Source organism: Cricetulus griseus, chromosome 2 (genome assembly GCF_003668045.3).
Source record: "Cricetulus griseus strain 17A/GY chromosome 2, alternate assembly CriGri-PICRH-1.0, whole genome shotgun sequence".
NCBI lineage: Eukaryota > Metazoa > Chordata > Mammalia > Rodentia > Cricetidae > Cricetulus > Cricetulus griseus.
In genome coordinates, this window is record NC_048595.1 from 360,693,640 (window position 1) to 360,716,082 (window position 22,443).

Sequence of the window (22,443 nt, forward strand, 5' to 3'; positions counted from 1 at the left end):
AGTAATTTGAGAAGAAGTTAGGGGTCATGACAAATGTTGGAAGAGAGAAAGAAGAGTAGAAATGATGCAGATGTAGTGTTCATGCATGAAATTCTCAACAAATAAATTTTAAATTAAAAAAGGATAGTGTAAAATAAAGATATATTCAAGTCTTGTACATTTCAAAGTATCTTCCCTCTTAAAACATACAATATAGGAAATATTCAAAGATGTTCATCAGAAAGGTAGATGTTGTGTCTATTTAAAGGGATGCCAAATGCTTGAAGTTCTTACCCTCTGTTCATAATGCAGTTTTCAAATGAAAATTTGCCACTGTCTCCTGACAATAGATGGTCTCCCATCCCTCCTGACCATTGACTGTCTCCTGTCAATCCCTGCCTTGATGCTGTTTCCCATCACTCCCAACATTTGGTTGTCTCTCTTTGCTCATGGCTATTGATATCTCTGTCATTCTTGGCCATTGACTGTTTTCATCATTCTTGGCCAAGATACTGTTTCCCATGGTCGTGACTGTTGAGTGTCTCCCGTCACTTTTGGCAACTGACTGTCTCCTTCACTCATAACAACATTGTCTCCCACGGACCCGGACCATTAACTGTCTTCATTGTTCCTGACTGTTGGAATGGCATGAAGAAAGCATACTATGGGAAGATCTGCAAGCAAGCTGCATGTCTTAAGTGTGTGCCACTTGATTTTGTGGATTAGATTGTTGGGCTGTGTCACCATAGTAGTATTCTGTGGGGAAGCTGAAATACAGTAATTTAAACACAAATCACAGACTTCCATCTGGCTGAGAACAACCCTTTGTGGTCTTTAAGTTCATTGCTTTAAAGGTATGTTCAATACAAAAGTATAATTTTGTTTCCTGTAGCATGGTCAGATTTAAGACACAATATATATTGAAATTCTAGAAATAAGAAATTGGATGTTTCTGTGAGGAGGAAATTCCAAAGAAATAGATCTTTTGAGAGGAGGCCAAGCCATGGGTCAGAGATTCATCCAACAGGGGTCTTCATGTTCACTTTGTACCAGAAATCATTTGTACCATTCAGAGTTTTAGAAGAAAGACTGAACTTGACCAACATGCTTTCTCAGCTGTACCACTGTGGTAGGAAGAGCGGTCTCTCATTGGCAATGTGTCTTGTACTTGAATCTCCAAATAATGCCAATATTAAAAAAATTCCACTTTTATGAACAATAGGTTTTGGTTTGGGTATTTTTTAAATAAAACTAAAAGAATTATCACAACCTGTGATATAAAAACCCTATCAACAAAATTTCCACAAAATATTTTTTTGTTTTTTGAGACAAGGTTTCTCTGTATAGCTTTGGAATCTATCCTGGAATATACTCTATAGACCAGGCTGACCATGAACTCCCACAGATCTGCCTGCTTCTGCCTCCTGAGTGCTGGGATTAAAGGTGCGCACTACCACTGCCTGGAGAGAGGTTTTAATTTTCAAAAAAAATCTACTTCTACTCTACTTTTAGGTTACAATAATGTTTTTCCTTTCTTATTCCCAAAGTATAATTGTGCAGATAATTTAGTTTTTGAAATAGTTAAACATGAAATTGAAAAATAATAACTTAAATTTTTTTCTTAAATATGGGACTTCTTATAATTTTTCTTGTTAAACAACAGGATAAAAATGTAAGTAAAATATCTAAGAAAAGTGCTTTAGCTACGTATTTCACTGAATTCTCACTTTCTATTTATGAAATTATTATTTTAGCCCATTTTAAACATGATGAAACAGATAATTAATAGCTTATATCAGCGTCTTGGGGTCAGTGTCTTACAAATCTGTCTAATTTTCAAGCCCTTGCCTTATTATACAGCAACAGCCTTTGTTTCTCAAAGTTGATCCTTGAAAAAAAATCTTATTTTCTCCATCTGTCATCCTGTCATTTTGGTTCTAAACTTTGTGTTTCCTATAGATGCTACCATTCAACTTTTTGGTGGGTTTCTTTCAGGAATTGCAGTTTGAAAGACTGACCCGAGAGCTGGAGGCTGAACGGCAGATCGTGGCCAGCCAGCTGGAGCGATGCAAGCTTGGCTCGGAGACAGGCAGTATGAGCAGCATCAGGTATGGGCTCTGTGCTCCCTGAGTTTTCTGTACTTTGAATTGCCATTGGAAGTGGTTGTGTTTGTTTCCTTTTAAACCTAGCCACAGAACTGGGACACTCAATCAGACATGGGAAAGAACTTGTAAGTGACCTGAATTAAGATGTGAGATGTTCAAACCGTGTCCAGAATAGTCTGATTTGTACTTGAGACTCTTCTTAACAAAAATTAGTGCTTGTCCTGAATACAAAGCGTGCAAATTTTACACAAAGGGAGGCTTTGCTGATGCAGTCAACTTGTTGGGTGTGGGAAGATGCCAAATCACCAGTTTTATCCTCCCTCCTCAAATGATACTGAAGTGAAGGTTTACCAAGATGAATGTTTTGATAGAATCCAAGTTGTTTGTTAATATATAATACTGTTAAAAAGTACTCCTCCAGTAGCAATTACACATGGAAGAATATTTGTTAATTCAGAAAGTGTCTAATTATTTTGAGACTTACATCTTCTAAAAAGACTTTCTTTAAAGCCACTTGATTACAAGTAAATTATCCTTCTTGGGACCATGTGTAAGGTTTAACTTTCTGTTCTGAAACATAGTGTACTTCTTGACCATCTGTTTGGTGGTGTATTTGGGGTACTTTACATCTGTAGGAAACAGTAACACTATGGCAAACGGATTCCAACATCTCTCTCACTGAATGCCAGAGCAGTTTGTTGATCACTGATAGACTGAGGCAGGGAGTCTGTGTAGAGGCTGCCTCTCTTCCACACCATGAATTATGGACTTAAGTTTCTTCCATCTCCAGGGTTCTGACATTCCCTGTGGACTTACCCCCCAGTTGCATTTTTAATTCCCTCACTGCTTCCACAGTCCACTTGTGGGAAACAGCACCATAGCCTGTCATGGGTGGAAGTGTGCCAGAGATTCTCTTCTTAGGCTCTATAGACACTTTATTCTGAAAGGTACATTGTGAGTTTGGTTGGCTCTTTTTCTCCCAGCTCCAAAGTGAGAATTGAACTACATAGTATCAGTAGGCTCCTAATACTGTTCTTTTCTTATTTCATTGTAATCAGTTTTTGGTAGAAGTCTTTGAACTCTGTGTTTATGAACCAGGTTAACATCTTGGGCAGGGTGTTGTTTTCTATGTGCAAAGCCTTATGTAAGTTATGTATGTGTCTTAGTTACATTTTCATTGCTATGACAAGACACTGTGACCAAGACAACCAATAGAGGAAAGAACTCATTTGTCTATCCACTCTTTATTGCTTCCACTGGTCCATAGAGAATTCCTCCAAGGCAGACACCTTCACGTAAAGGCAGTGCCCATGGGGTAGTAATCATTCCATCTGTGTCCAATGTGTAGATAGTGAAAGGATACATACAACTCCTGTTACATTTCTGCTGTATTGTTGTTGTTTTGACAGTACCATCAACCTTATCACATATAAATACTCCATCCTACCAAGTATAGAATACATCTTACGCCCATTTTCTTTAGAACATGTATTTGTACATGATGTTATCATACACAGTCTATGATATTACAGTCAACAGTCAACCACAAATATGGCAGCAATGCCATAAGATTATATAGCTTCATGCTGTGATTATCTCAGTTGTGTAAGTAAATACAATATTGTTTGCACAAAAATAAAGCTCATCTGACTGTGTACCTCTTAGAATGTATGTACCTGCAGTTAGGTAACATACAAATCTACATTCTTGTCATGATCATATTTTTGTGCCAGGATATGTACCTATTGTATATGCACTATATAATTACAATATATGAAAAATAATACATTATCCTAACATTTTCACATAAGAACATAAATGCTCACTTTTCATACCAGTTAGGTTTTGTGAATACAGCCTGCTAAGATAATTACCTGAAGTTTAGGTATAGTTGGATTGTTAAATGTAGACTTATATAAGTTCTAGGCTTATAGATTTTTGTGATTTGAAGATGATAATACCTTTAAGACTTGAATGGATCTTCTCAACCACTAGAAGTAGGGATCTGTAATACTGTACATTATAATGTCTAAATTATATTACTTTAATGATTATTAAAGATAATATTTACTGAGCAATTCCCATAAGCTAGCTATAACACCAAACAGTTCACCTAAATTATAGAATGTACTGTAACTATCTTATGAGTTATGGCTTAGGTTTTCATTTTGTAGATGAAGACTTTGTGATAGAAAAAAATACTTTCCAAGATATAAAAGGTGTATAATATTTTTAGAACCCTGGTATCTTTATTCCCTAAACACATGTGTTAAAATGCCATGACAAAGGATCTCTCCTGTTTTAAAGAACCCTGTCTGTCTCTTTTGTCCATTTTTGCCTTTGGAGCACAAACACTCCTGAACTGAGTTTCTGCATTCTTCTAGAAATCTGCCAAAATGGTGATTATCTTGAGATTATTCATCTGAATATATTTCTGAGATTTATTCTTCTAACAAGTGAGATAAAATGTTACTGATGTAATTACAATATATAGAAATCCCATTCAGTATTCTCCTGTAAAGTTTTGGTTCTTTCAGATGCTGTTCATGGTCATTTGATAATTTTATAAGACTTATGTCTATAAAACCAGTTACCATATTAAGCACATTGTTTTAAAATTGACAATAGTCATCGTTTTCCAAGAAGTTTTTGTGGGATATTAAAAAGTATGAAAACTTAATGCTTGTAGTTAATCATGAATAATGTGTATAAACCTTTCTACCATTTTTGGAGCCAATCTCCTTTCCAAATTTTCATTTCAAGCAACTAGTATGTATTTTAAATCTAAAAATAAGCAATTCACAAAATTTTATTCACAGATATTTTATCATTAAACAGATGGTGGATGAGAACTATAATGGATTTTGAAATTTAACATTTTGATTGAGAGAGAATTGAAATCTGTAAGCATTTAATTACCCTAGAAGAATGTTTGTGTTTTTTTTAAATATGTAACTTTTTTCTAAGAGATGTGAAATAGTGAGTTTTTAGATACATAAATTATATTTCAATTTCACTATTGTTGGGCTGGGCGTGTGGTTCAGTGGTAGAGTATTTGCCTAGCCAGCATGAGACCCTGAATTTAATCACCAGCACTGATACTAACAAAACTAAATACAGGACCATTGTATTTCTAGGTGTTGATTAACATTGCCTTAGAATATATTTTCCATGTCTTTGAATTTTCAGTTTCCTAGCTATAAAATTGTGACAAAGCTTTTCTGTATCTCTCCAAAGACAAAAGGAAGAATGTAAGTACATAAGGAGCCTTATAGTTTATCACCAGTAAATCATGTATGTTTTTCTATCTCAGCAAACACACAGAAACCTTTTTATTGCAACATCTTGCTTAATTATTAAGAGACACGGATTATAAAAATCTAATATCCTTTCACTCTGGACAAAAATATGTGTCAGAAAATAATACAGTGCTTGTGTTCTCAATCCAGACCAGGAAATAACAAGGTATAAGGAAAGAAAACTCACCAAGGCAACTTACCAAACCAATTTTTTTCATTGATTCTATGTATGTTATTTTTTTTTCTATTCCACAGATGTCAGCTTTGAGTTTTATTATTTCTTCCCTTTGACTCTTTTTGGGTGTTATTTCTTCTTATATTTTTTAAGCTTTCAATGTATCATTAACTTATTTGCATGAGATCTACCAGTTGTGTTTTTGTTTTATTCATTTTATTTTTAATTAGGCATTTAGTGCTATGAACCTTTCTCTAGGAACTGCCTTCACTGTGTACCACAGATTTTGTTATATTGTGTTTTTATTTGGTTCAAAGAAGTTTTTTTGAATTTCCTTCTTGATGTCTGTCTTGACCCAACTTTAATTCAGTAGTGAGTTATTTAGGTTCCATGAGTTTGTGTACTTTCTATCATTTCTATTGTAGTTGGTATCTAGCTTTCAATCATGGTGGGAAGATAAGGTGCAGGGTGTTGGTTTTTTTTTTTTTTTTCAGTTTTCTTATATCTGTTGAGACTTGCTCTGTGTCCAAAATGTGGTAAATTTGGAATATAGTACGATGGGCTTCTGAGAAAAATAGTGTATTCCTTGGGTGGAGGTCTTCATAGATATATGGTAGGTCCATTTTAATTACTCCTGAATTTTTCTGTTTAGTTTTTGTCTTGATGACCTGTCTATTGGTTATGGAGAATTGAAGTCACTATTACTGTGTGTAGTTCAATATGTGATTTTAGCTGCAGTAGTATTTCCTTTATGAACTTGGGTACACTGTTTTTGTACGTAAATATAATATTTCCTTTAATGAACTTGTAGTATCCTTCCATATCTCTTCTAATAGTTTTGGTTCGAAGTCTCTTTTGTCAGATAGTAAAATAGCAACTCCTGCTTGCTTCCTGCATCCATTTGCTTGGGATGCCATTTGCATCCTTTTATCATAGGTTATGTCTCTCTGTGATGGTGATGTGTGTTTATTGGAGGCACCAGGAAGATGGATCCTGCTTTATAATCTCATCTGTTAGTCCATGTCTTTTTATTGGGGATTTGAGGCCATTAATACTGAGAGTTATTATTGAGCAATACTTAGTAAGTCCTCGTATTTGTTGTTGTGATATTATTGGTGTTTGCTTGTTTCAGACTTCTTTTGGTTAAATGTTCTGTGAGTATTATTCCTCGTGTCCTCTTTGGTGCAGTTAATCTCTTTGGGCTGAAATTGTCCTTCTAGTGATGTCTTTAGAGCCTGCTTGATATTATGTGAATGTGAGTTGTTTATTTGTATTTGTGATCAGTGGGTATTTCCTCATCTGCACATCAGAAAGCAGATGGTCCTGGGTTTGCTCTGGCTTTCCCTCCTAAGCTCTTCATCTTGATCACACTGTCTCTTTCAGTCAGAAAGTGGATATTTTTCTTCCTTTTTTTTTGCATGCATGAGTCTGTGTGCATGTTATACATAGGATCCTGTATACATGTAGATGCCAGAGTTTCCTGTTGGGTGTCTTTCTCAATTGTTTTCACCTCATTTTTGAGACAGGATCTCTCACTGAATCTTGAGGTCACACGTTAATCTAGATAGGGTAATAAACAAGACTTGGGGATCTGATATTACCCCTCTTTCTAGACATAGGCCACAGAAGTTAAGCAAAAGTAGCTAGTGTCTCCAGAGGTTTCCAAAAAGAATGGAGTGATTGTTAATTTAAAATATTTTTAAAACATTTGATGCTCAAGACCAATACTGTGCGCTTAACGTTTCAAACAAAGACTCCTTGATTTGTTTTACTGCACCCTGTGTGAATGTATTCTAATTCTCTTTTATCCAGAATTTTAAATTTAAGAGATTGCTGTGTTAGCAGCAGGCAGCAAAGATGTTGCTTAATTTGTTGACAGTACGGTGGTATTCATAATCCCCAGTCTTCTCAAACATCTGTTTGTTTAGTACCTCAAGAACTGAAGAGGTTTAAAAACTGCCACATATTGTTTCTTATTCTTATGTACTTATTTGAGAAAGTAGCTCTCAGCAAGATTTTATTGGAAAGATCTGTCCAAGGAATTGACTGCTGACTTTTCTCAAATTTTAGCAATTAACCTTCTTTCCCTAATGTGTGAATGATGATGTCCACCTGTTGAGAACTCATTGTCATTTTAACATGCCTCATTTAAGGTAAACAATAAAATTGTGTCATTAGGGACATACATGTTGCCTGTTACGTCATGAATGTCTAACAAACGCTTGGCTTTCAGTTAAGGAGATTTTGTAGTGTGATGACAAATACAGTGGAGTTGGAACCTGTGAGTTCTAGATTTGAGTGTCAGCGTTACATACTACTAACTTCATTCAGGTCCTTATAAATGTCCCATAGCTACTTGAATTTGACAGAATGATTACCTTTTAGTTTTGTTACAGTGATTACTTGTGGAAACAAAATTATTATAGTCTTTGGCGCCAAAAATGTATTTGATACATATGGACCAGTCTTAATATATTACTTAATTTATCCAAAAATAATATAACAGTGTTTGTGTCACATTTACAAGAAGGCAGAGAATGCCCTGTTTTTACACAAACAGAAACACACAAACACACACACACACACACACACACACACACACACACACACACACAAAAGTTTTTTGTTCTGTTTCTTTTAGTTGGTGGGAGATTATGATTATACCAAACTACAGATGCAGTTTTCAACTATTGTCATTTCCAGCCAGAAATGCCATGGTAAAATTATATATTTAATAGGTGTGTGGTATTATAGCCAGGGCATCTTTTATGATCGTATATTTAGTTTGAAATTTGTTGTTGCTCTCATATTGATCATTCCATGATGCTCTTGAAATTCTTAGGTCTTTGTTGAACTATTGATAAGGTGCATTTAATTCCCAGCCACCTGGTACCAAGAAAGAGTCTTACCAATGAAATTAATGTGGAAATAGATAAAATTCATATTATCACTTAAACCTCAGAATTGTTAGTGTTCTATGAATACCATGAAGTATTTGAGGGGTTATAGAAACTAAAGTTATTGTGTAGGATATGTGTCTAAAAATTTGAACACTGCCTATTGCCATATAGGTAGGTGCAATTGGCAGTTCCAAAAGAGAAGCAATGGAAATGGGTTTTGATATCCTTGAATAAGAAAAGGAATGCAGGCCATCAATTATCCATCCATCTGTTCACTTAATCAATGTAAGTCTTGGTCGTAACAAGTGCCTCACAATGTAAGATATTGGAAAACAGTTATATATAAGAAGGGGAATTCACCTTCTCTCATGCAAACTACAGGCTGACTCACATGGATCAACAGACTGTTCTTCAGTGACAGATTCCTGAAGGGAAGGAAAGAAGGATCAGAAACTGAAGAAAATAGGGAAATTGAAGTTAGGAGGTCTTGCACAAACTCTGTGTTAGTAGACCCAAGTTTATTAAGAATTACAACATCTTATATATGGATTGCAGGAAAGAAATGGGGCAGAGTCGGCAGAAAGTTATCATACAATGGGATGAAGTCAGCAGGAAACTAATCTAGCAATGTTGCAAAGGGGGAATAGGAAATCTCCTCATGGGTGTCACAGACCATATGCCCAACAACCTTGGGATTGATAACTCTAATCTCTTCAGGTGTGGGGAGAATCCAAGTTCCCAGGAACCAAAACCTAACTCCTTTGGGACCCTGGCCCCAGCCTCAGCCCCAGGTTAAACCCTGCCTTGTCTGTCCCCCAGGCAAAGACATAGAACTAGGTTCTCTTTGTCCTGTCATCAGAACCTCTGAGAAAGCCTTAAGTGGCCCAGCCTTCAGTGCTTACTGCTATCTCAAGGATAATACTTCATTTAGCATGGATGTAGCAACATCTTGCCCGGGTGAGAACATTTCTGTTAAGCATCCATAAAAAAAATGTCTGCTGAGGTAAGCTCTGTGGGTTTTTTTTTTTTTTTAATAGACTACTCTTTCCCAAGAGAACACAGAGATGATCAGAAATTCAAAGGAAGGAATCTAAATTGATTGCTTTCATTCAGGTAGAGGCATCAGAGGCATGCTTTAACCTTAGTGTTGACCATTTGAGGCATCAATTAGACTAGTAGTGAACTAGCATTCCATAGAGAAGAAGTGAAGCCCAACCTTGTTCTGTGTGCAACATTTCGGGTCAGAACAGAGGAGCAATAAACTAATGAAGAAACAAAGCTCCAAATAGTATTTGAATGGTTTTAAAGAAAGAATGGAAGTAGAGGAACTGTTGGTAGTAACATCAGGCGATTGGATTTCCAGTTTTTCACAGAAGAATTAACTAGCTTCATTCCAGGAAAATTTTTTCATTAGTAATCAGGAAAGTACAAAGCAAGTGAATCTCTGAGATGCTAATTAAATCCACTGATATTTCAAAAGAAATCTCTTCTCAAATAGTAGACTACATTATATACCGTTTTTAAGATGGTTTCATTTATTATAGGGCTTTAGTTTTAATGGAAAAAGAATATATTTAAGATTGTACTATATAAATACAATTTTCAGAAGCAAATAATATTTCAAGATAGTAGTATTCCCAGTTAGACTATAGTATCTACACTGAAACTATAGAATATTTGTAAGTCCATGGTTCTTAGGGAAATACCTTAGTTTTGCTGGCAAGTTGCTACCAATGACTCCATATGTCTCTCCATTTTCACCCTCAGGAGATTAGACTAATACATTTATGTATTTTGCATGTATTCATTTCATTAAATTCTTTATATTTTCCCTCAAAGATGTATTTCATACATAAGAACTTAGGTGTTTTTTGTTTTATTGAATTTTAAATATATGTTATACATTTTTGCAAACTATTATATATATATTTTGCTTCTTGGGATCAGTTGGTTTGGTGTGGATGTTGGTAGCTCATGCATTTTCTTGGCTGGTACTTTCTACTGCATCATGTAACTTTGTCCCAGGAAATTTGTTATATATACAGAACATTCTCACATTTGCAAATTTTTGACTCTGTAAACATATGGCCAGGACATCGTTGAATTACATTCAAGATAAGGACAAGTATTGGTTCCCATTGGATGGATAGAAGAACAACAGACAGTGTAAAGTGTAAAGCTAAAAAATTCTCAATTCTTTCCATGTACCCGGAGCAAATATTTCCTGAATTGTTGTTTGTTCTTTTAAATCTGGTGGATTTGAAACTTTCATTATTCTGATTTCTACTCTAATAGAAGGCTGTACACATTTATTAGATATAGATGTTTTCAGTTCTCCTAAATGATGTGCATATTTTCTTCAATTGGCATCTTCATTTTTAACTTAGGTATGTTCATTCTCAATATATTCAGTTACTAACTCTCTGTTACTCAGGTATATTATGGTCATGTTCTCCAAAGTCTTTGTCATTCATCACCTTCTTGTGCCTACTTTTGATGGACAGATTGTCTTCCATACTTGCTTTTATTTGCTTGCTTGTGTATTTTTTTTTTTTGGTCCCAGGATCATGTTTCCTAGGCCATTTCTGGCCCCAAGACACTATTTTAATCCCTGTGGTTACCCGGTCAGTGTTTCTTTTGGTTTATGGCATCAGAAACTTATTTTTGAATCTTTAAATAATTTCAGGAATTAAAACAATGACCTATGAGAGTGATTGCATTAACTGAGAATCTATATCTTTTTATGTTGCAATCTGTTGATTGTTTTAAATTTAACATATCAAAATGGATTGATTTTCATCCCCCCCACCCATGTAAACAGCTGATTGTCTCAACAACTACTCTTCAGTAGACTTCCTTTTGCTTCATAAATGCCAGTGGTCTCTGTGACAAATCACAGTTTTGAAGCTGTGTGGTATACTTCTGGGAAATTGATGCTTGACGGTTACAAGTCATTCAATTCGTGAACATGATGCCCATTTATTTCTTTCTTTTAACATGTCTCAGTGGAATTTAGACATTTATCCTTAAAGGTTTCATTCATTCATTAGCCTGTTTCATGTATCTGTCACACAAACTAGAGTGTTGCCTGTAAAACTTCTCAACAGATATCAGGTCATGTTCCTTAGACTATATTAACGGGAAATGAAACTGAGGTCTAGTTTTAAAATATGGAATTCTCAGGAAGGTTGGACTTATTCTGCCTAGCACAAATGCTTTTCCACCCACTCCTCATGCCTGTGAACTGAACTGTTAGTCTGTCCTGGGCAAACCCAGTGAAGAACATAAACTCAGTAGCAAACACACTGGAGCAAGAACCTTACAGTTCTAAAATGCCTGACTGTCCCTTTTGTTTATATTCAGGTGCTCAGGGGTGCAAGCCATCCATATTTCCACTGTTCAACTATAGTCCCCTCTGCAATTAGTGGCAGGATGAACCACAGATAATATAATCATTGTTTTCTCCTATACATAATCATTTGTGATGAAATTTAGTTTATAAACTGGGCATAGTAAGGCACGGAGAATGCTATACAATAATAATATAGGACCACTGTAAACCATAGAGTATAATCAAAGTTATTTGAATATGGTTTCTCATTCTATCTCTCAAAATATCTTCTTATATGTCCCCGTCTTGTGATGATAGGAGATGACGCAGTGGCTATGGGTTGGGAACTAAAGGGTGTAGACGTTGAGACCTGGTGTTCAGCTGCTCCTGGCCTTCTGCTGCTGTTACAAATGCTTACAGAGCCTAAATGATATTGGATGACCAGATGTAACTGGAACTGCAGAAAGACACCTTCACATAGGGTGGGACTCCGTACATGTTATGGCTCTAAACAGAATTTTTGTAAATAATTAGATATCAGCTCTGGCATTTTTCATTCATCATTGGTGACTGGGTCACATGCAACAAAATAGCACAACACAAGGTTACAGCTCTCTCAAACCATCTTGTAGCAAACATGAATTCTGTGAGCAATGTCAATCCTGTTTTTATTCTCTAGTTAGAAATATTTTACCATAACCTTGGAAACTATTTTGGTCTTTATCACTGTAAGGAATGTTTCCGCTTGAGTGGGAAGCATGTCATCATACTCTTTCTGATCACATCAGAAAGCTACAGACTCAATCAGTGTAAGGTGTGAAAAGGAAACCACCCATCTTGGCTCTCTGTGAATAGTGGGAACCTGAAAAGAATGACACAATGTAGACATCATATTAGTAAGCCTCTCATAAGCATTGGGTAATTCCATTTGCTTGAATGCTTGTTCATTCTCAAGTTAATTAATGTCTACAACATATAAGGAATTTTAAAATACATACATGCAAGAAATTAAATAATCTAGTCAATTAATAGATCAAAGAAATGGATCATTTTCAAAAGACAAAGTATAACTAGACAATAAAGCAGTTTAAAAAAACCTTCTTAACCATCAGAAAAACATAAATCAAAGCTATGTTGAAATTGTATCTCACCCCAGTCAAGATGGCTTTCATCAAGAAAACAATTAACAACAAAGGCTGCTGAGTATCTGGGGCATGGGGAATCTTTATTGCACTGCTGGTGGGAATGGAACTGACCTGGCAACTGTGAAAATCAGTGGAAGTTCCTCAGAAAAGCTAAGGCAAAAGAAACAGAACTACCACAAGACAGCTTTGCCAAAATACTTACATAGTACATATATATTCAAAGGGATAGGTGAAGATGCACCAGAGATTCTGCTTATGGGAGTATTCTTCATAATAGCTAAGCCATGAACTCTGTCTAGGCATCAATCAACAGGTTAATTGATAAAACATACACGTGCACAACACCACACAATGAGTTGCTTTCAAGAATAAAATTAATGCTATTTGCAAAAAAATGAATACAATTGAGATCATCATATTAAATGAAATAAGTCAGACCCAGACAAATATGTCATGTTTTCTCTTACTTGTAGACTCTTACACTTATATAAAAACAAAACTGGCTATACAACAGGAAAGTGGAAGTCAGGAGATACTTTATTGAGGGTTTGTAATGAAGAGTTTTCATGGGGTTTCAGCTGATAGGTAATTTAAGATTAAAAATAGGCGCAGCTGTCTTTCTTGAGATTCTTGAGAAATTGCTTTTGAAAAGCACAAGTTTAAGTTGCCTGTATTGTATGCCTTCTCAAACAGATTATTAAAAAAGCTCATCATTCCTGAACCTTGCCCTTCCTAAAGTATGAACACTCATTGTGTCTTTTAAATGGCAATGCACTATTTGTCATTTATCACAGTCAGCGACAAAACATTTGATGTTAGTGGCTGATTTATATCACTGACTCACAGTGGTGGTTGTAGCTATTTTAGCATTTATTTCAAAACTAATCAGAGTTAATGCCTGTGATTTTCCTTTGGAGGCTCTGCCATGGGATGAATGGAAACATGGCTTAAAAGACTTCGGAGCTAGAGCATAGAGTCATTATTTATTCTTAACCTGGCTGTCTCTTTACTTTGCTACCATGGAAGTTGTCTTATCTCACCATGAAGAAATCCCCAGCATCATTCTACAAGTTCTGAGTTACAAACTCACATACTTCATCACTCAGCGGGACAACTTCTGATACTTGGGCTGTGTTGTCTTTCTTGCAGACTGTCATATCTAGTGCTTTTTGTTGACTGAGCCATTGCACTGGCTTGTTTTTATGTCAACTAGACACCAGCTAGAGACATTTGGAAGATGTCACCTCAACTGAGAAATTGTGCCCATTAGTTTGGCCCTGGGAAATCTGTTGGTACATTTTCTTGATTGATGATTGATATGGGAAGTTGCAGCTCTCTTTGAGTGGTGCCATCTCTGGCTGGTCATCCTAAATGAAGTAAGAAAGCTGGCTGAGCAAACCAGAAGGAGCAAGCCAGAGACAGATGTCTTCCATGGAGTCTGCATAAGTTCTTACCTCCAGGTTTCTGCATGCTTTGGCTTCCCTCAGTAATGGATTGTGCTAGGGAATTGCAAGCTGAAAAGGAAATTTCCTCTCCATGTTGATTTTGATCAGAGGTGTTTTATCACAGCAACAGAAACCCTAACAAGGAAAGCCATTTAAGATATGCTGTGTATTTTAACATATATTAATTATACAAAATGGGTTTCTTCATACCATTTTCATACATCATATGGGACTATACTTGGTAATATTCACTCTCACCATTTCTCTTTCTAATTCCCTTCTCTTTCAATAGTTTCTTCTACATCACTGATAGTCATCATATTTTAATGTCCTACCTTCTCCATAGTCTGCATATGAGAGAAGAATGCAATACTTATCTTTGTGAAAATGGCTTGTTTCACCTCATGTGAACTGTAGTTCTACCCATTTTCCCCCAAACAGCAGTTTTATTCGTTATAGCTCAACAAAACTCCATTGTGTGTATATCCACGCATGACTTTCCAAGTATTGCTGCAGTAACCCAACTTTGATATTTTGGGGTAAAATGAAGAAGTATTATGATTCATCATGTAATGAAAATTCTTCAGAACCACATTTCTGGTTTTCATGTGGCTAGACTAATTTCTAACCCACCACCAGTCTAAATTTCTCCTCCATCCACCATCCCCACCAACATTTGATGTTGCTTATTTTCCTGATGGCAGCCATGTCAACACCAACCCATAATGTGACTTTAATTTTCATTATCAATGTGTGAATGGGAGGATGTAGCTCTTCAAGGGGTTAAAGTTTTTGTTTTGATTTTTAACTGGGTGGTACCAAAAAGCACTAGGTATCATTATGGTTTGTAACCATCCAAAGGCCAAGGACCACAATCAGGCTGTAGTGAACTGAGAGTCAAAAAATTCCTTCAGTGACAAAAATGAGATTACCACTGCAGTTTATGCTGAACAGAGAAGTCTGATGAGGAACAGCTGCTGACACGATCCCTTGTTTAGATGGGGAAAAGGTAAGGAAGATGACATCTAGCTTGATCGTCGGAATTGTAAAGCACCAGCAAACAGATCAGAGATTGTAAAACTCAAAAAAAAAAAAAACCAACAACAACAATGTAACTTTTCAGTTAATATGTGTAACCCTAGAAGAGAATGCTTTAATTCATGAAATTATTTAAAGATTGAAAAACAAGTTTCTAAAAGCCACAAATCAAAATGAACAGTGACTGGACTGATGTGAGGCTAGGTAATGTATATACTTTTAAAGATATGGGAGAGAATACACTGCATTGTTGATCCTGCCATTTGACTTGCTGCAATAGCAACTCATGTGGTTCAACATAAATAAGCAGTTAAGATAGAAGAAAGGCATGGGCCTTGTGGGCACCACAGTCTCTAACAAACAGCGTCTGCCACAGTACAGCTGGGACTCCAGCTGCCCCGTGGCATCGTCCAGAGCTCACTGATTGTACAATGTCACATGAAGAAAACCCTGACAGTTGAATGATTTGCTCATCTCAGCCATGTGCCTGAAATGCGGGTTCCTTAAAAGCATCAATCCTGTCTGAATCTAGTTCCATTCAGCCATATGTGAGTGACAGGGTAAAGAGATGATCAGAAGTGGGATGCTGAGTGAGGTCAGCTTTTTGGAATGAGAGCTCAACATCTTCAAGAACCTCAGGGAAAGGCTTATGGGAATGAACCCCTACAACTGACCACAGACAGGGCCTTAAGGAAAAGATGGGTGAGATATTTCCCATGGCACCAATTGTCAGGATGGGGCAACAATTCAGATGCCCTTCATAGTCACTCAGAGTGACTTTCACAGTGGAGATCACAGTTCTTATTTATGTTATCATTCATAAATACCATGTCTATCATACACTAAAAACTAGAGAGAGGTCCCTGATATTTTTGTTACTGCTCTTCTTACTTTCTGAGTATAGGACACCAGTTGAATACACCTTAAGTATTTACCTAATATCTAGGCATCGGGAATAAACAATTTGTGTTAATGAAGAAATGCAATTAATCTTAAAAATAGATGATTTTTTAAAAAAATACACATGGAACACATCATTTTTATCCAATTATGTTTTAATATAGATATCCAGGTGAAAAAAGTTTTTATTCTATCAGAAAACTATTGCACATTTTGTGTGACAACATCCTCATTAAAAACAACATCCTGTGTATTGCCAGGGCAAGCTACAAAACAGAATACATTGACCTAAGTATTCCCAACCAGTCTTATTATTGTGAAAGCTCTTCACAAACAATAACTAACAAGACAGCAAGGACATATTGCTTACTTTCTCCTCATTAAGTATCTGTACCTAAAGCCACATGTCCCTGAGTGATGGGATATATACAATAAATAAAATAGTCCAATTGCTGTTTTGCTGGCTTCCCAAGCATTCAAAAAGCTTACAAAAATGACAAAAAGCAGCACCAATAAATCTTGGAAATTAGGATGAGAAGAAAATGTTATGATAAATCATGTTTGACCTGTCCAGTGTACCCATCGTTACTTCGGTATGGTGAGAATACAATTAAGAAAGATGCTTATTGGTCAAGCGAAACTGTTATAGTTAATAAAAGTGCTGGGATGTGTTTTGCTGGAAGAGCCTTCTTGTTGACAGCAAGTCAATATGAGGTAGCAGAATCCAGTGGTTTGCTGAGAACCTACGGTGGAATGTGCATTATATTCCCTTTGACCCACTTTTAAACCATCCTAATGATATTTTGAAAGCTAGTCTTTCTAAAGCTCATGGAATTTGAAACTGCTGTCATTCAGCCACCCAGAGGGAAGGAAGTGCCTTGTGAGCATGTGACTATCTTCCCACTATAACAAATCAGTGCAAGAATGGATAATCCTTTCCTCATGGCTCCTCATTCTGGCTGTGGTTGTTGTAGATGCAGTGGTTTTCACATGGAGTCCATAGTGAATCTATCATATGGTAGGTAGGCAGTTTCTTCAGAAGCTTCAGATTGTTTTTGGCCATCATTAGGTCATATGGAGAATCTTCTGCAGTGACTCAAAAGTAATACAATTACTAACTGTACCAGTTTCCAGAAGCTCACAATGATAAAAAAAAAAAACATGCAAAATGGCTGGCAAATATGTATTTTTAAATATTCATCTCTTTTATATTTTAATAAGGTGCTACGATATACTCTGGAATTTTCTGTTTGCTAATGTGAACCCTGTACTTTAAGTATGTTTGCTCATTTCTTCCTCCTAAGGATGCCCTAGTTCCTAAGCCTACCCAGTGCCCACTTAACCATGGGGTCTATCAATGGCATTTTGCCATTTCATTTCCATTTGATTAAAGAAATAAATAAAAATTTAGGACAACTATTTACTCTCTGTGTATTGGATACCAATACCTAATTTAAAAATCATAGAATGTTGCAAAGTGAATATATTTATAGAGCTATAATTTATGTAGTGTATATACATATTTTCAGCTTCATAATGTCAAACAACTTTTAATTGTAATTTCTGCTCTTAAATTTTTGAGGTTTCAGGCAAGCTTTTACTTCATGTATGCTGGTCATGTATTAGTATAGTGAAATACAAGCTAAAACATAAACTTACAAATAGAAGTCTGGAAGTTCTAGTCAAAGAACAAGCGACCCTATCACTGTGAGCCTCTGACAGGGGAAGTGTGTTTTGGTTTGGTTTGCTTTGGTTTGCTTTGGTTTGGTTTTTGGTGGGGGGATATGGCAGAATCAACCTCAGGCACCATGACCCAGAAAGAAAAAGAGAAAGAAAGAAAGACAAGATCTTCCATAACTCTCCAGTGTATGCCCCAATGACATAATGATACTGTCTAGACTACTTCCCTTGGGTTCACAGTTGTACCACAGTGGGGTCCAGACCTGTCCCAGCACATAGACTTTTAGGTAGATAATGATCATGATAATGGTAGATTAACAACAGCTCTGAACACTTATGTTAAAAATAATTATTGTCAAGTGACCACTTTGGGCAAGTTTTTGTAATGGAGAATTACCTGATCAAATATTTGACTTTTGATTGACGAATAATCATTTTCTTATTTATGGGACACAGGGTTGAGTTTGGATATGCTTGTAGTATGAATGAAAAATCCATTTCACATATTTATCTTTTCTGTGGTGAAAATATTTAAAATCTATTCATTTACCAATTGAAATATACAATGCTTTATCATTAACTATATAGCCTATTTCACATGATAAACCATTTAATTTATTCCTATCCTTAAAATGAAGATACATTATAACAAAGTAATTTCAATGTTAATTTTGAAATGATGACTTTAACAAAGGAATAATTTTGTGAAAGAATGCTGAGGGTTCAGAAAAACATCTGAAGGCAGTTTTGAAAGAGTCAGATAATCTGTAAATCATGCTTTGGCAATGCCAAGTGGCCTTTCCCCTACTGCACAATTAATTCATACATGAAAAACAGTTGGAAAGCACCAGCAACTCATACCTAAGAAAAGAGTCAGTGGTATGTTTCTCCCTTTATATTAGCATTTGCAAACAAGAACAAATATATATCCATATATTTTTCTTTACATAAACATACTTATACACTGATATGTATATACCCCACTGATATTCACACATTTACATAGAAATTATATTTCATCTACAAGACTCTGAGTTTTGGTCCAATTTCAACTCTGTACGTAGATGAGTCAGTGGAAGTCTGAGGAGATTGGCAATGTCTTCTAAGTCACACTATGAGTACTAATTAGCAGATAGTAGTTTTAAACCATGTACTTTTAGGTCAAAGCCTCTAGCTTATAATACCAGCAACAACTGGTGTTGTAACACATATTTATTAGTTGCATTTTTCCCAGTGTGCATTGTTACATGTCATGAATTGTGTTTTCCTGAGATGGGTCAAACATGGAAATACCACATTCCTTGCTTTAACAGATGTGTTAGTTTCCCTTTAACTTTTAAGTAACCCAAGGAAAACTGCCTATTTCAAGATTACACTTGTGACAAAAATGTTCTTTTTTATGATGAAGAGGAAAAGGAAGGGAAGAAAATCCATGCTCAATGTGACACTGTGTATATGGGAAAAACAAAACAAAACAAAAAAAAACCAATATAAGTATCAGTATTCACAAGAGAGAAGTCTATTTTGTTTGGCTGTTTTGAAGCACATTTCACATTACATGACAAGCTGAGGATTTTTATAGAAGAATTACAAGGTGTGTATTTGAGTGGGGATATGAATTGTTCCATCATAGTTCCCTTTGTACTTTATATTAACTCAGATGAGTGAGCACCCAATAAGAAGTGGGACTCCTTTCCCTTTAATGACTCATCCTCACCTAACAGTCACTCATGTACAAATCGGAGCAGAGTATGGTTGTCACAAAAGCCTTTGAGGAAATGCTCCCATGTGTGTTTCTGATGTGGCTCACAGACAGTGCCCAACACTTCATTTCATCCTCCCAGTAACTTTACAAAAAGAGGGAGTCATGACTCCCATTTTAGACAGTTTTCAAATGGGTATCACTAGACCTCAGTGGAAAAGAGGAGTCCCAGGACTTCTGCTTTCTACCTATATCAGTCATGTTATTCTGGGGTTTCACCTTAAGGCAGTGGGGCTTTAGTGTTTACAAAAAGCCAGCAAAGCTGTGGGAATCTTTGGGTTCTTGCAACAAGCATGTGGTCTTCAATTTCTTTGCAAGATGTTCCAATGACATTAGCTAAGTTGAACTAACAAACGTGAAAATGGGTCACAAAACAAAAACAATATAAAAGTCTACTGAGAAATGCTATTTTTATATTCCTCCCATTTGAATGAAAAGACAGATGTTGCTGTTGTTTTAATTTTGAGGAGACATCAAGGGAAAACTGTTTACATGAGAGAAACCTGAAGGCAGCACAAGTTGCAAGCAGTGCAACTATTGATGGCCACCAGAATGACGGAGGAGGGCTCCCACTCTTCAAGGTGTATACTACTAAACCCTAGTTACATAAAATGGGGCAATATATGATGTGTGCCTGCTGAGAGCTTGTTAGACAATCAGAAGTGAAGTTTATAACCCAGACTCCTGCATCAGACTCTGCATTTTAGCAGGGTCTGGGAGCATTAGAAAAGACATCAAGGTTTAAATAACTGTCACAAGTGGTCTACTGATGGTGAAAACTAGCCTTTGTGGGTGACAATAGGTAGAGTTACATAAGGTACTTATGCTGATGTAGAGAGTGATGGAAACAGGTTAGGTTTAGTAGGGCTGGGCTATAGTCTTCTGATAGAGGCCTGAGATAGAGGTCAAGGTAGAAGCTTCATGTTGCCTGAGGGCCATGTACATTTTACTCCAGGTTCCCAGTGAAGCCAGTTGGAAAACATTTTCCCTGGGAGGGTCTCCAGTATAGTGTTTATACCATCAGGTGCCATTCCAGTTGACAGGAGTCATGAGGTCAAGTCCCCTTAGATGATCATAACCTTCCTGAGTATGTGGATAGTCCATGATCCTTACCATTTACTGGCCACTCAGAATCATCAACACTTCCTAGTATGTTGCTTACCACACAAAACACGTCCCTGTGTTCATTGGAGGTTTTGCATTTAATGCAAGATTTAATGCTAATTCAAGGTTTTTGGAAGAGACAGCTGCCCCCTGTACCTGTGGGTATTGACTTCTCTTGGGTCCTCTTAATACTGAGAGTCTTTGTGGACTTATATCTCCACCTTCCCTGTTTCCAACCTCCCCCTCCTCCCATGGCTACCACTTCAGTATGCTAGTTCCTGTGTTGAAGTCCCTACTAATTGCTTTATTATTTTATGAAAAGGCATTAATTGCTAACATAATGTTCCCTCTCTTCTGAATTGATTACTCTTTTAATGCAAAGTGACTACTTCTAATTCTCTCCTCTTTGTGCCCCAACCCCAGCCCCCACACAGTCATTTTTTCCTTATCAGTGGAGAAAGTTCACCATTTGCAATGGCTATAGAAATCTCTGCCTATGGTGCTGGACTCTTGCTTTATAATAGAAAATTTATTTTGTGACACATCAAAGTTCAGTAGATATCTGTTTTCTCTAGGCTCCTTCTTGATGCTTTTTTTTTGTTGTTATTTTTTGAAAAGGTTGACCTGGTTTTAACTCTCCAAGTGCCCACATTAAAGTTTTCATGATCAAACTAGTTAGTAACCCTTGAGCTAGGAAGCAGGTGTGAGCTGGGGATGCCAGCATGGCTCATTGTATCTAAATTTACAATGTTTATGCCAAGAAAAGAGTTCTTCGATAAATATGGATAGTCTCAGATGGTCAGAAATGGCCAAGAACAGAATAATCTGAATCATGTCCCTACAATGGTACATTGGTTAAAGTGGATCCAGTTTTAGATTCAGTTCAGCTTCCTTTCCAATATTTATCATGTGGCAGTCACAGGAGTCACTTGGCCTATGTATAGGCTCTATTGAGACTCTCAGAGCATTGTTTATGAGAATCCATCATGCTTAGACAAGGGAGGAATGCTCATCAGGATAGGTATGCCAAAGACAGGTAAGTAGCAGCAACAACCCATCTTTGGGTCAGTTCAGAAAACTCAGCCTTTCTAAGATGGGTATCAGGCCCACAGAGCTTTGTACTTTGAACCCTGAGAAATACATTTGAAACACTAAATTGTCTGATTTCCTAGAATGTGACATCTCTCATACCAGAGTGGCAAGGTCTTGACAGTCTTCCTAATCACATGAAGATCTTAACACTGTTCATATTGTCAGTTTCTAAACACCTCTAGCATCTCTTCTACCAGTAATCAAACCTAATTTATTTTGCATGACCCGAGATCATACACAGATCTTGGCCCCTCACCAAAGCTTTTCCATTGACAACTATCTAATCTATCATATTAGTTCCCACAAAAGCAGTGCTCTGTTTATTATGGAATACCTTTAAAGTTAATCACTGTGGAGACAATATGACACATGGCATTCTTTCCCTGCAAGCAATGCAAAGTTTTCTTCCAGATGGGAAGAAGCAACATAGCCCTTGCTAGAAGTGATCATTGTGAATTCACAAAAACAGTAAGATCCAACTTGAATAT

General features: G+C 36.4%; 1 protein-coding gene across 1 annotated transcript in view; it reads left to right on the plus strand.

The window, feature by feature from the left end:
- Window positions 1-22,443, plus strand: part of Ctnnd2 (catenin delta 2) — a 654,324-nt gene that overhangs the window by 139,678 nt on the left and 492,203 nt on the right. Inside the window, exon 2 of the mRNA XM_035439156.1 lies at window positions 1,975-2,087. Coding sequence (XP_035295047.1) covers window positions 1,975-2,087 — 113 coding nt within the window. The remainder of the gene's footprint in view (window positions 1-1,974; window positions 2,088-22,443) is intronic.